This window comes from Falco cherrug, chromosome 13 (assembly GCF_023634085.1).
Source record: "Falco cherrug isolate bFalChe1 chromosome 13, bFalChe1.pri, whole genome shotgun sequence".
In the NCBI taxonomy this organism is placed as follows: domain Eukaryota; kingdom Metazoa; phylum Chordata; class Aves; order Falconiformes; family Falconidae; genus Falco; species Falco cherrug.
In genome coordinates, this window is record NC_073709.1 from 9,531,320 (window position 1) to 9,547,338 (window position 16,019).

General features: G+C 36.9%; 1 protein-coding gene across 3 annotated transcripts in view; it reads right to left on the minus strand.

Annotated features, from left to right (window-relative positions):
* The window catches only part of ESF1 (ESF1 nucleolar pre-rRNA processing protein homolog), a 34,925-nt gene continuing 18,906 nt past the window's right edge, over positions 1 to 16,019 (minus strand). For all 3 annotated transcript variants that reach the window (XM_055725607.1, XM_014285323.3, XM_005445595.4), the window contains 5 exons: positions 9,218 to 9,339; positions 7,773 to 7,863; positions 2,497 to 2,564; positions 1,520 to 1,666; positions 1 to 945 (listed from right to left, as the gene is read on the minus strand). In XM_055725607.1, coding sequence (XP_055581582.1) covers positions 646 to 945; positions 1,520 to 1,666; positions 2,497 to 2,564; positions 7,773 to 7,863; positions 9,218 to 9,339 — 728 coding nt within the window. In that variant the 3' untranslated portion in view covers positions 1 to 645. The remainder of the gene's footprint in view (positions 946 to 1,519; positions 1,667 to 2,496; positions 2,565 to 7,772; positions 7,864 to 9,217; positions 9,340 to 16,019) is intronic.

The window sequence follows — 16,019 nt, forward strand, 5'->3', positions numbered from 1 at the left end:
TTCCTTCGGGCCAATTTAAACCATTTATTTCCAACATATATTAATGAAACACCTCTAAATGGCAGTATTTCCATTAATTAGTTCTGTTATCCAGGAAGTCTTAAAAGTATTTAGAGGAGAAATTAGTGAAGGATATATGCAATCTTTTAAAATGTACAGAAAACCTGTATACAAAATTTCTTCAATTTTTGGTTACAATACCACCTTGTTTATCAACAGAAATATGTTTTACAGACTTCTGTGGAATTAAAAACTTTAAGACCCTTTAGTCTCAGCAATAAATCTCTGCAGAAGTTATTTATAAATTACAGCCATAATTATGACTACTTTTTGTAGCCATCTTCAGCATTTTTGTTATCTTTAAGAGACAGCATGATACTAAAGAAACAGCCCCAAACCCACCAATTCCTTACTTACTTTTTTGTACTATTACTGGAAATCTACACCTTGAAAATACGTATTTGTTGTGGCAGAAGAAAAGACTGATTATCGCTCTAGTTACTTCAGTACTCACCACCATAATTAAGTGACTTCTCAGAAAATTTTAGGTGGATGGGAATCAGAGCAGGCTGTAGTAACTTTAATAGGTGTCGCCAGGTATAAGAATGGAACTAACGTCAACTTCTGAGTAAAACTGAAGTTTAGTTATTTCAATTTTTGCTTTTTCCTTGCCTGAAACTCTTCAGTTTTATTTTTGACAGATTTTATTAGCATTGATAAAGCAGGATCTATGCCTTTCTTAGCAACAACTCCTTTCTTTGCCATCTTGTTCTCCTGCCCCTTGCTTGCCTCCTTAAGATCTCGCTCCTTTTCTTCTCTTCGGCGAGCTTTTTCTTCCAAGATCTTTTCTACTGCTTTTGTCTTCTTGAAATTTGGATCTGAAGGATCCAAATTGAACAGGGGAGAAGTAAACATAGCTTGGAATCTTGTGTCAGCAACATTTACCTGAAGGGAGAAAAGGAGTATTTATTTTAGATAACTTTTACCCATGATAGCAAAGCTTTCAAACACAGTAAAATACGAGCTGCTTAGGGAGTCATAGCTCGTGAGATTGTTCACCATTCCTGGAAGTGCTCCAGTCACAGAATCCCAGCGAGTGTGAGGTGAAGAGCCAGAAGATTGGTAAAACAGAGAAGTGAACACTTGTACAAATCCTGTACGTGCCTCTATTGGCAGACCAAGGAAAGGTTCGTTGTCAAGAACCAACCGGGGCAAAAGCAGCAGTGGATAACCATCAGAACAAACACACCAAGGAGTATATTAGGCAACAAGATGTACAAGGCCTTGCATAAATAGCACCTTGTTGCCTTACACAGAGTTTAAGTCTGTTTCCTTCAACACTGTGTCAGTATATTTCTTGCTTTTTGAAAACAACCTTGAACTCCCTGAAAATGTATATCTAGCTCTTCTCCTTCAGAGTAGGGGAGGAGAAGGATATGAAAAAAACAAAATTGTCCTGAAAATAATTGATATTAACAACGGTTCTAGCTGAGCCTTAAAATCAGGAGTATACCATTACCTGGAAGTCATCTTCTAGTAATTCTTTCTTCTTCATTAAGAGTTTCTTTTTCCTCTTGCTCAAATTCTGTTGTTCTACAATCTTTTTATAATTAAAATGTTTTCTGGCGTCATCCTCATCATCCATCATAAGTAGGGCCATTTCAGCCTGTTACAAAATAAGATAGTCCATGTACACAATGAAATTAAGTTTCCTACAACAAATGTAACAACTCATTAATGAAGTCTGTATGAGCTGACACACACATAAATGAGTTGAAACAGGGTTGTCAGGGCAGTATTATTCCATCCATAAGAATGTTCTTTTAACATTTAACATATAGAAGTTGATTTCCTTTTTATTAGATATAAAATAAATGCAAATACCCACATTCAACTTTCAAACATACTAATAATATAATCTGGAAATTGCACACTATAACTTTGAAATCACAATTTTATATTGATATCTATACAGCAAAATAAAAATTAACATGTAAGAATTCAATAAATTATTTAGCTAACTTGTCCTGAGGAAGAATGAAAAACAAGCATGCAATACCAAACAACTCAGTCTTCAAAGTTAAAAGTCTACAGGACAATTTTTTGACACACAGATATTTCATACAGTGCTGACGTTAGGGGTAAATGTTGAGCACCACGCAACATGAAAACTTACTGTGGCAGCTTTAAAGCCAGAGGGACTATCAGCTCAACCAGTATGACTTCTGTGCCCTCACATTTCAGTGCTGCCTATCCCTGCTGTGTTCAACTGTCCCAGAAAGGTAGCCTGGTGTAATCTTAAAGACATCAAGTCATGTGCCACCTACCATTTTTCTTGTGTAGTTCTTGTTCCAACAGCTCTCGCTATTAAAATTATACAATTCTATTCTATTGCCATCCTATGGAATTCAGTAGTTCCACTCACAAACATAGCAAATATTTACAGAATTCAGGCAATGCAACATCTGTAATTCTTAACATCTTAAACCACTTTACCTTCTGTCTTTCAACTTCATCTTCATCTTCTGAGGTACTTTCAACAGATTCTGGCTTCTTCTTTACACCTGAGTGCAAATATAATATATGATTAAACATGTTTATTCAAGTTTATTCATGATAACATAATTTACTGATGAATAGAACCTCTAAGTGCATCTCATTTTCTTGTAATCAATACTTAAGTGTCAGATGCTGGAAAAAGGCTGAAAAGTTAAGAAAAGCCAGCTAGACCTAAAGCAATAACAATCCACTGAATATTTGTTTCAGGAGGCAGCAATATTCCAATGGCATAAACAAATCAACAACAAAGAACAGTTAGAAAAAATGGGTTTACTGTGTTTTTCATAGAGCCATAGAGAGAAGTATCACAACAGTGCAGGCAAGCACATGACATCACTCCACTCCCAGGGTGTTTTAAAGAGATATTAGCTTATATACTTATAAATGTAATTGAAGTGTTCTGCAGTTCTCATATTGCTCGTTCTTTCTACTTAAGTAGACAACAAAGTACATACTTTAGAATAAATGGCAAATGTGCACCTCTTCTCTGTACCCAGAATACAAGTCCGGCAGATGAGTAAGAATTCATCAGTTAAAAAAAAAAAAAAAAAAAAAAAAGAAAAAAGAAAAAAAAAAAAGAAAGGGAAAAACAGTTCTAGCACTAAAAACCCTCACAAAAAAGACCTGAACAAAATCAAGGTAATTAAAATATGAGTGACTATTCAGATCGAATACTCTTCTGATGAAGCTCTCTTACTCTCTCAGAATTTACTTTAGATACGCAGCGCTGATTAGGCAGACATAATGGATAGTAACAGCATAAGACATTAGTCAAACATAACTTTTAATGAAAACAGATCCATTTATAAATCCTACAAAATCAAATTACTCTCTTTGGAATGCCTGTAGATCTTGATCAAGAAGGAGCAGGAAAAGCAGAAGGTTTCCTGACCTGAACCACATACTCTGACCTTTGAGCTTGGAATTACATTCCCAGGCAATTTATTACAGTCCACTGGGGGTACTCTTAAGGAAGGTATTTGGCTCCATTTTGTTAAGCCAGATTTGTAGTCAGACTAGAAGTACAAACATGCCAGAAAAACGTCAAGTTATATCACTAAGTATACTCTGGAACAGGACACGTTTCTTGAAGTACATTTTTTCTCCTTTGACTATTCTCTTGACTATTTCTAAATGGATTCCAAGCTGGAAATGGATTTCTAGAAGAAACAAACCACCAGCACCAAAAAATAAACTATCCAGATGCACAATGTCATCAGCTTAAGAACTGTTGATTTAGTAGTTCCAGAAAATGTGCAGGAAAATCAGATACAGACATAATATTGTTAACCTAACCTGCACAATTTATGTTAATATGTAGAAGGGAGAAATAAATGTCTTATGTAAGACTTCAACAACTATGAAATCTTTTGTATCTTCCCAGAACTGGCTAAACTACAGAAAAGGAATCAGAGGTATGAATTGGAGACAACTGTTCTAGAAGCTAAATCAGTAAATCCCTTTGCCTTTCCACCCATGCCCCACAGAAGGGGCCCTCAAGTCATCTTCCTTCATCTTTCACTATATGTAGAATCACAGAATTGAAGATAGTTTAGCTTTATGCCTTCAAAGACTTCTGTTGCTGCAGATGGAGGTGAACCAGGAACTAGTATTAAACTAAGCTCTTTTCCATGAAAATCAATCAATCAATCAATCAGTCTTTCTTACTATGACACTATGCAACTAATAAAACCAGCTTGGGGCCTAAAAATCACACTTAGCACTAAAAATTCTCCATCAGACTGAAAACAGTTCCGAATTCACAAATGCATCATTTTCTATCTTTTTTAACATACTCCTGACACAGCGCCTCTTCCCACATACATTCTGGAAGTCCCCCCCCACCATTTTTGCACACTTAGGAATGTAAAACCTATGATAAAAGGCTTTCCCAAACGACTGCAAAACCTCCGATTTCCCCTAGTACCTAATCCCCACTGCCATCTTTAAAACAGATTTGTTCCGCCTTACAGCAGCAGACACTTGTCTTCAATGCTATGCGAATGTGATAGCTGCCACCAGCCAGTGAAAAAGCTTCAAGTCTCTGCTGCAACCCCCCCTCAGGCTGCCACTCAGCTCTTTCTCAGCTCAAGAATCCAGTCTGCAACATTCATTTTGCACATCAACTTTCCAGTGCTAACAGTAAAAGCTAATCACAGTTTTGATATTTCAAACACAGAGATCGACCCCAGACCAAAAACTTCTCTCACAAGACCTCTTACCTGTCTCATTCAGAAGCCTGAAAGTTGGTCTCAAAAGCCTTGCAAAGACAGACAGTAAATAAATCAGTAACACAGCTGAGACCTTTATCTTCCCAGTACAGGTTCTACAACTGTACTAAGCTTTTGCTGTTAACCTCTTAATGTCCCCGCAGTCGTACCGCTACCATCTAGCATTAAGAAACCATCAATTCTTACATATATCATAAATTAGACCATCAGAAGGCATCAAAAGGTTTGGAACCTATAGGAGTTATTCCTCAAAGAACGATCAATAGAAAGTATGTTTAATAGTCTATAAAGTGTTCTGCAACTGCTGAGTGAACTCCAAAAGCAGGACATTGCTCCCATGTTAATGAGCAATTACACTATTCAGTTATTAATCTTCCAACACTTCAAGCTACAAAAGTCGTTCTATCTTACACGAACCTGTTCTGAGACCCTGCAGAAACAGATGCAGTAAGACTGAAACTGGCCAGGCCAAATGAAGCTGTGCAACACTTTTTGAAATAGGTGCATCCATGTAAAACGAGTAACAAACTATTCTTTTTCTTGATAATATCAAACTAGAATCAAGCTTCTGCAATGCAACATCGAGGCTCATACAGATGAAGCATTTTACATTTTAGCTTGTGGTACTATTGAAAATCCACAGAGGCACTATGCACAGATGAAAACTTTGTGCAAAGCAACCACTGTCATGAATTTCATGAGTGCTAATTTGCACACACCTGCACCCTGTGCAGACTCTCTTTGGGCATAGCAGGAACAAAGAATTTGCTCTACCTTGCCTCTCCCAAGAGGAAGCATCTACAGTACAAGAATCACTGCCTGCTTTACAAACAGTTCTCAAAAACAAAGACAAACCTGATGAATACACACTCGAGTAGACTTCCCATAATTTCCAGTTTTCAAATTTGTGAGGCCCTTTGTCTAACAGCTTCTTACACTCTTTCATTTGCCTAAGCTTGACAAAAACTTAATTTATACAAGACCCATACACACTATGGTCAACAAGTGAATCCAGCAAGGGAGCAAATACACCACTGCAAAACCCTAACAGTACTACTGCGTCCTCCCAGTTTCTGCACTGGTCCACCTGAGTCGTGAGCATATCCCAAAGTCACATGCTTCTTCAGCATAATCTAAGATCATCTGACAGTCAGTTTAAGGGACAAATTTCAATTTTTCAGGGGAATTGTGGAAGGCTTATGAAAAATTACAGTCATTCAAGTTGTATACTGTCTGTACCCTAGATAGAAAATTGGCAGAGTTACAGCCTAGTTCAAAGAAGATTGCAACCCATTTTCCCCAACTGGATAAGCTAGCTGTGCTTAAAAGCAACCCCAGCTATGAGACAGGCTGTTCTGGGTAAACTTGGTGAAAGCCAGACAAAATTGTGCTGTGTAATCATTGTTAAAATGTCAACTGGCTTGCAGCCAGCCACTGTACTCTCCCTTTAAAACCTCTGCAGGGCTAGCCACATTCTGGTTTTCTCCTGTTTCTCAGCAGATTATCAGTAATCTTGCAGAAAAAAGCTTCACTTTCTTAACCTTTACGTCTATTATACTATGCTCAAAGACTCCAGGAACACTAAAAGCCTATCCTCCAGACAAGAATCTGCAGATAAGACTGTTCTCTGCCGAGCCCCTCCATGACACAAAGAACTACTTATATAATGCAGAAGAAAACATTATTTCAGAGATTTTACATAGAACGTTGAAACATCCATTATTAATATGAGAGTACTTACACGATCTTGTTATTAAAGAAAAATTAAAAAAGGGGTGGAAGGAATGGCATCTTTACAGTGAGTTCTGAAAAAAAACTATATACAACTTGCCAGGATAGCATGGCAGAAAACAGCATTGCATGACACCTTAAATTGCACTATTTTCTGTAAAACATGGGTAGGACTTACCCTACTGTTTGGTACTTCTGACTATTAACACATACATATAAGCACAGTAAGACACAAAGTCGTCTAGGTTTTGCTTTTGAATTATTTATTTTCTCCTAATACAAACTTCAAACCACCACGACAGAAGAAGCCTATGCCGACTGGTATCAAATTAACAGTAATGTATTCTGTTTAAATGGAACTTTGATCTGCACTGCTACGTTGAAAGAAAACCCAATGAAAACAACAGACTGGTAATATTTGTAAATCTGTTGCTACCTTTTTTGTGTTTGATTGCTTGTTTTCTTTCTTCTCCCCCCCCCCCCCTCTTTTTTCTTCTTTTAATATACAATAGCATGGAACACCCTTAGGTTTAGGCTCCCAAAAGCACGGAAAGCCAGCTCACTTTAAGCCTTACACTTACTGATTATCCCTACCTTAGGATTTTAACCAGCAAAATCACACTCAAAATAAATTTACTATTACCACAGCAAAAGCTAACTTAAACATCAGACTAAAAAGCTTGTAAAAAAAGTATCCTAAAAATCTAAACTGGACAAGTTATTTCCTAAAATATTACATTTTACTGTTTGGGCTTCTAGGTAGCCAGAGTACACTAGTAAAAACATGTATGAGTGTAACAGAAAAGAAATTTGATTTCTTCTGAAAGACAACTTTGTTTATGATGCAAAAACATCTGACATTTTTGCAACGGACCCAAACTTCACAGGGACCCATATATATCTGGCTCCTCCTATATAAAAGGAAACAGGCTTCAAAGGCAATCAGGTTCTTTTCTTTGGAATATTTAGGGGTGCAGATGGTCAGTTTGTTTTTAACAGCCATCCCCAGAATTTGGCTACATAATGTTCTCTGGTGAAAGCTAAAAGAACAATGTTCCCTACCATTCCACACACCACAATATGCATAATTTCACAAGCACAGCAGCTGCAAATGGCACCTACGGAAATGGCACCTAGTTTATTTCATTCTGAACATGCTATTTCTGCATTTACTCTATCCCAACTTGTTTTGAAAGCTCATTATTTGAAGAAAGGGCAGACATATTCCAGTGGTCACCTGTCTTGACCCACCTGTTTTCTCAAGTTCTTCAGCAAAATATGGATCGTTGAGATCAACATCAGATGGAAGCTCATCTTCACTCTGTTCTCTCTCAGCAGTAGCCTGTAACAAAGCACAAACATTACTTCAATCAACATATATACTACTTAAGTTTCACTGCAATTAGATGTTCCTTCTGTTAGTAACTATGAAGATGAAAACTGAAATACTGTATGCTGATCATAAAACTACAATACACTAAAAATAGCTAGTAAAGACAAATCAACAATTTAAAAGTCTGTTTCACAGACTGAAAGCTTTTTATGTACCTGAAGAAGGGCTACTTGTATATTCCAAGAATCTTTATTAGATGTACCCACTAACTGTGATGCACTACCTAACCATACCAGCACATTACAGGATCACAGCATTGTTATGTCCTTACTTTATGTTCCACAAAAGCTCTACTTACTTGAGCAAGGAGCTTCATTTTCTGCTCCAAAAGTCAAAAAGACTGACTTCGGATTTAAAAGAAAGTATGTTATTACTGGAAGTACTCTGTTGTACACCTTGCCCCTTGACTCAAATTTATCAGACTAAACAAGAATACTATGCTAGCAAAAGTTGCTCTACTACCTAACTGTGCTACTTACTCTATTCAGAGCACTCATTTTCTGTAAGGTTTAGGAAGTTACTCAGCACATGCCAGTTAAAACTAACTGGAATGCACAGTGTAACTCGAGCCACAGAGATTGCTCTTAAAAACATTCTTCTGCAACACGAATTACACTCAGAGTAATTTAAGAATTTAGGGAAGCTAGATTCTGTATGCTACATGTTTGTTTTTTTTCTAGCAGATGCACAAACATTTAATTTATCTGCCTATTTCTGCACATTACTGCCACAGGAGTCAGTTACTTCACAATTACCTTCTGCGTGTGGAAAGATGAAGCAGCAGCAATTTTCACATTCCTACAGGACCATTTTGTTATTCACACAGAACTATTTACCAAATTCTCTTGCAATTTGAAATTTGAATAGTTCTTTGTGGCTATCAGTTCTTTGACGTTACACTTTTGGGAAACAAGTTTGTATCATTTTAGGCCAAAAATTCCCCAAGTAACAGTTACCATAACAACTCTGAACTGATAGGCGTAAAGGAGCAAAAAGACCCTTCCTAATGCATTCAAAAATGTAAATTAAAAACCAAATGCTGTTATGAGTCATTTATCTTCAAAGCAAGAGGCAGATAAAACAAATTTTGTGTAAGCATACATATGATCAGTAGTATCCTGCATATCCTTTTGCTCTAAGATTGATGAGGCACTCTCGGTCTCTCCACATGAGTGACCACTGCATATTCTAACCTTAAAACAGTACTGGAAGCTATCCAACTTTTTTAGCTTACCTAAACCAAACAATAACAGCAACTTAGGAAAACAAACAACTCCCCTCAAGCGGCCAATGCAAACATTACCTTTCTCTTTTTTTTTAGAATTCTTTTTTCTTTCTTCTTCTCTAGATATTTTTGCCATGGAGTTAGGTTATCCTTTCCTTCCAACCTGTTTTTGACCTTTTCTTCAGCAGTTTCTTTAAGGCCTAAACCAAAAAAAAGTATAAGTTAAAGAAATTATACGAATCTGATTGGTTTTTAAAAAATTAACTGCTTCCTCCTTTGTAAAATAATAATCTAGTTTTTCTTTAATGAGTCTGTGAAAACAACAAATATTGCTTAAAACAACATCTTTATAAATAAGATCACTTTACAGGATGTGTTTTTCCAAATGACACATTCCTTCAGTATATACAACACTCAGAAGAAGAGCTTGCTCATGTGATAATCTGATTCCCAAGACTCCTGCTATTCCTCAGAAAGGTCTCCCCTCCAGACATTAGACTGTGTAATCTATAGATGTCACTTTTTGAGGATGAGTACCACAATTAAAAAAAAACAAAAAACAACAACAGACATATACAGAGCCCTTATATTTAATGTACCTTCCTATACTTAGTTAAGACTCACAAAACCGCTTTGAATACAGTCCAGTCATTCCCATTTTTTGTGCACGGCAAAACAAAGTACAAAAGATGAAGTGACTTGACAACAATTCTGAAATGTTAAATCACTATCAGAATAATATAGGGTCATCTCACAGCTGGCTTAGCTGGTGCTGTCCATTTCACACAGAGATTATCTGTTGTTGCTCTATCAGTATGCCTTGCTCACGTGATAAAGTTTCTGTATTTAGCATCTCCATTGCTGAAACACTGCCTCTGTAATACTACTATAACAATGGTGCAGTATCTCTGATGGCCAGTGTATTTTTCATCCATCATTGTAAAAGAGAACAATAAGCTATTCTTTGAATAAATTAAAACTAAAAATAAATCCACAGCTAGAAAGCGCAGAAAAACCATAAATAAAAAACCCCAATATTTTCTTGCATTATGTACTAATGTCATGATATGCATTAAGTTAAACTAGGCAGGCTATTTTCAAGTCATCTGGCCTTTTAAAGCTACTTAGTACCAGTCTGCTTTAACAACAGAAAACCATGTAAAATTAAAACCAGGACATACCCAGCACAACAGTAAACCTAGATTCAGAGTCAATGCTTAAGGTAAATAGCCTTTTTTAAAAAAATAAATAAAAAATTTGTTAACAAGAAGCAGATTAAGAGCACAGTCTACTTGAAAGATATCAGTCTCTCAAAGAAACAAACAAAATCTGAAATGTTTTATGTTATCACAGATCACCAGCTCATACTGTAATAACTCAAGAACAAAACAAAACAAAAGCCAGCAGCAAGAGAAATAAACCATCCTCTTACTTACTTAGCACACCAAGTTACCTAAAGCAATTTTTATACTTAGCAGCTATGTGAACTGAAAGATTGAAGGAGGAGAGTACCATTCTCTCACCAGATTCAGTGAGAAACAGTAACTATCAGACCATTAGCTCAGATCTGCACCTCTTCCATACCCTTTTGTTGTGAGCATGGTGTAAGAGAAGCCCTCAACTTTCTGGTTCTGACCTATCAAGAGCTGGGAAAGTGGCTACGTTTCTGAAGGAAGTTTCCTCTTTACTTTCAGAGCATGACAGTTTTCTGAGGGTCCTAGAAAAGTAAACCTCATAGAAGTGCAATATATCTGGCTCTACATGATTCTCACATAACAGGATCAGACAAGTAAGTCTGGATATGCCAATTAGGTTTACATTAAATTCCATAATTTAGCACAGACTGCCACAGTTACAATGCCTAGCACTTAAAGCTGCATGCACAAATATATCGTAACTTTCAATTTAGCCTTTTTGCAAATATGCATTCTGAGTTTATCACATGATCCCATTTTACCTTTTCCAGAGTATCTTAACCATTTGACCTGTAGATTGCAAACACGTAACTACTCAATATTTTGTGATACTGTTTAATGTATAGCTAAGTTACTGAAATACACAGCAAAATTACCAAACAGAATTGAACCCTTCTCTAGAAACAGAATGGAGTTTTCTATATTATGTATCATTACAGTATTCAATGGTACAAAACATCACCTTAAAAAAGAATCCATTAAGTAACTGGAGCATCCCTATTTGACATCTAGAATATTTAAATCCAGAATAAGTACTTTATTTAAAAGCAATCTTCACTTTTTGGTGAAAAATTCCATACGCTTCAGGAATGCTTTTTCAAAAAGTCTTCAGATCACACAGCACTTGGATGTTATGAGAACAAATACTGATTTCAGATGCAGCCTATACACTTTCAGCTTCTTCTTCACAAGATGGACACTTGCAAAAGCAAAATTTCACCACGCAAAGAGATTTACTGACTTGCCTTGCAACACACTGGAGCAGAATTCAGTGGCAGAAAGACAGAATCCACTTCCCTGGCAGGAGGCAACAGCCTGAGCAATGAAGCATTTTTCTCCTACCTGCAATTCCTTGTATCATTCACTACACTGTTTTTTTTTTTAACTTCTGTAACAAATGAGTCAGACATCCTATAGTTAACATCCTCTTTTATGGCATGACTGATGGGATCTTGGGAGCGTGTAGGAATCATGTTTCTCCTTCCCCCTCCAAGTCTGATGTTTGCTGTCTCTTCCCCAATTCTACTTGTTCTAATTGTCTCTCTTCAGCATCCCCTTCTTACCATCCCAGTCCAGCTCTCACCTAACCAAATCCTACTCTCCCATCCCTCATACCAGTTTTATTGCTTGGAAATTATACTTGGACCTCCCCAGATGCCCTAGCCTAGATCCCCTTCTTTCTCCCAACTCCCAGGTTTCTCAGTTGGCCAGTCCCCACTCCTCAACATTCCTTCCAGCTCTCCTCAGTAAAAAAGGAGCTGAAAACAGAGTTCATCATGGAAAAAATGGGCAGCTTTCAGGGACAGTTCTACCAGTCCTCAGAAAATCAGGCAGAACATTTTTCTGAAAAACTGCAAACACCAATTCCTGTTCTTGCGCTTGTCAACACTCCAAAAATAATTCAAAGGCTGGGGAGCTGGTTACAACATGTCTGAAACACAAAGTGTGGACAAGATCTAAAATCATATTAAACTATGCCTTTTAGGAAGAAAAAAGTAGAGAAAAAAATATGAAGTGTCCTTCCACTATCCTGTGAAGAAGCCAGGTTTAACAGTAAGTGGCAAACCGTTACAACCACAAAAACTGGGTACTACACCAGCAAATAAATGCAGAGCCACAATAAAGGAAGGATATTGTATAGGTTCACTAAAAACGTGCCGCTAAGAAACCCTCTGTATTCATACAACAAAACCAAATATTTAGTTATTTCCAACTGTACACCTCTTCATCTCCAAACAAAAGCAGAGTCATCAGCTTCCCAGAAACTGAACTACTATTACTTTGCATATTGTTCTGCATACTTTTGTGGAAAAAATTACTGGCCAGGTAGCAACCTTGCAGATTCTCTCTGAAGACAGTAAATACTGAATTAAAAAAAAATACATGTCACATCTCCAGAAAAAAAAGAAAAAAAAAAGAAAAAAAAAAAAAAAAAGACCCAAAATCGCAAAGGGGGTTACAAGATTTCTGATTTATTTGCCTGGAAAATGGAATCATTTGATCCATCTGGCACAGAAGGACTTGGAGGAAAATACAGCCCTTTCTTGTGGTATTTGGCAGTCTCATGAAAGGCATTAGAGTTTCTCCACAGATTAGAATGGCTTAGGAACTACTGTCCAGACCACTTCCCGAGAAGAAGAGAGTATTTAAGTGGTCAAAAGGCTTTTGATTGCAGAAGGGGAAAGGAATTGTCTACTTTAGGTGGAATTATTAACTGGCCATAGAAAAGGCTAATTTATGCCCTTATTGATATCATATTTTTTTAGACTAAATCAATCATACTAATTGTATTTAATCTTCACAAATAGGGACCAAGAAAAGGGGAAAAGGGTCATCTATGAGCATACAACTAAATCATACCTGAGCTAAAGGATTAGAAGTGTGATAAATACTACAACAAACCCAAGTGTACTGCTTCTCTGACTGGTGGGAGAGTGGGGGAGGGTAAGCAGGGCAGAATTTTTGCTTCTCTACACACTTAGTTTTGAAAACTTTCGGAAGTTTTAACAGCATGCAATGTCACAATTACTGGAAGCTAAGAGGATACTTCTCTGTTCTCAGGAAATCTAAATGAGCAAATTCATCTTGCACATCATGTCTTACCAGAAAAAAGAATTAACTTGTTGCAGGTAGCTAAAAGGAATAGCAGACAAATATTCTGATAACATTAGAATTTGTCACCCCTGAAGATATGACATCTTAAGACAGTTTTCCTAACATACTGCTAACTGCCTGAAAAGAAAACATGACACTTAGCAGCTGTCAAGTGCGAAGAACTACAGTGCTGAGCCCCTGCACAGCTGAGTACACACTGCTTCGTGGTGCGAGAGGTAAGACTGCTTCAGTCAGAGGACACACTAAGCAATGATACGGATTCGAGATATATATTCCATATGAGCATTTTTGTGCTCCATATAGTCTGTAACAACATACAGTTGGGGTTTACTATGCACTTTACAGAGACATGATTGCCTGCTATTCTGCTTCTGATGAAAACAGATTTTATACTTTCCTTTAAGCCTAGCTAAATATTTACATCTCATTCGTCCCAAAGGAAGAATATTTAAGTCCAATGAAAAAAAAAAAACCAATGAAAAAAACTGTATGAAAGACTGGCTGAATATCATCAAGAAAGGCAGTTGTGGTCTTCTCCCTCTTCACCTTCTAAAGGGAGCTTTGGGAGTTGGATAAGGATGCGCAGTAATTGTTGCTCAAATCAGATATGATTAAGAAAACAGATGGATGCTTAAATATAACACTGATTTTGTGCCTAAAAGAAACAGACCAAAGAGAGTTGGAACGACAGCTAATTTATTTTTGCTGGCACCATGGTTTATTTAAAACTATTATGATTCAAGAATAACTGAATCATTCACAAAGTATGCTTTCTATAACCATGTGTAAATATTTGTGCCAAAACTCAAAATTTTAAATTAATTCAGTTCTCTGCCTTTCAATTGAAAAACTTCCTACATTTAACTGTTGTAACTCTCTGTATATGAAACATTTGGGCAGGAAAAAGACTTTGCAGTAAGTCAAGCAGATTAAGGCATAGCCTGATAATAAAAATATTTCAACAGACATAAACCAGTTCTGAAAAAATTAAGGAGTCTTAAGAGATTATAAAAGAGCCTATTTTTTAATTCCCAGAATGCTCCCACTGAACATAATTAAATTGTTTTGGAACTTAAATAAGCACATTTCTTCAAGAAAAAAAATAACAATTAATGCACTTCTCTCCTGTAGGAAAGCACAGCCTCAACTGTGTATATATTGCCAGAGCTATAAACTACTGTTCAGCATGTGATGACTTGGGGGGAAAAAAAATAAAAAAAAAAAAAAGAGAGAGAAAAAATATTAAAATCTCCCTTTCAGGTATACAGGACCTCCTCTCCAAATGGTGCCTGAAATCAGGAACAGCTAAAGTGTTCCCATACATTAGACTCAAAAACAAAGTTATGACACTGGTCTTCGCTTTTAGTACTTGTGTTTTGGGCAAAACTGTATTTCAGGGACTAATAGCTAGTAGTGGTTTGACTGACCTCATGGAGGTGAACAGTCTAACTAGCAAAGGCAAGTGAACACTTCTATGATTTCCAGAACCTCTGCTCTTTGATAATATTCTAAATTTTCAGGGTAAGAAATGAGGAAGCAGTAACATATACTGCTAAGTCATAGTTGCTAAACTGACATCAAATACTATACCAATGTCAACTTCTTTGTGCACACGTTCATATTCAAGTCATCATTACATGAACAAATCTGACCCAGCGCACAGACATTCAACTGCCTCTAGACAAAGGCAGTCATATTTATCAGGATAGGGGGTTTTTTTGTTTGTTTGGGTGGTTTTTTTTTCCATCCCTCCCTCAAAAGAGATGAAGATATATCAAAAGTCCTAAGACTACCACAAGAAGGTGCAGTAAAGAAGGTGTTAGAACAGATGTAATATGGAACAAAACTGATTTTCTAAAGTCAAGTTCTATTGTAAAAAAACACGGAGCCCGTGTATTAGGGAACTGGATTCCATCTCTACTACAGTTCCTGAATTTTCATATAATATACTTTTAACATTTAAGGCACAGTTTTGAGAGGCAGAACCTTTCAGAAAACTTGCTCTCCCTGTGCAATAGACTAAAGAGTTTCCTTCAGTCTCTCTTGAAACAACTTCCCATCTCCTCCAACGAACAGTTTGCTCTAGGTGCCTATGTCACGACATTACGTTGCTTAGACCTTTTTAATTTACAGGACTTCATTCATACAATTTGCAAGATTCTTCAGAAGACAGACTGTATAACACCCCCTGCCCCCAGCCATGTTTTCCAAACCAACACAACAAGTAGGAGCTTTTCTAACATTTAAACAATGCCTAGCCTATATAAATACAGAACACATTCCTAGTAGCAACTGTTTTGACTGTGGTTTCCACCTCCAGTCTGAAAGGTGGCAACAACAAATCTCAGTGACAAATCTTACAATAGCTACTTATGTATGAGAACTTACTTGCCTTGAACGCACAGTGGCACAATGCTTAAAGCTGCTAAGCCAGCAACATCATGAATGCAAATACTGACACACTGTGGGCAGATCAAGTAGAGCACGACGACACAGCTGTGTTAGCAAGCACTCGTCCTGTTGTGTACATACATGCTTTCTCTAGTAAGTTTTGGGAGAATTCATGCCAG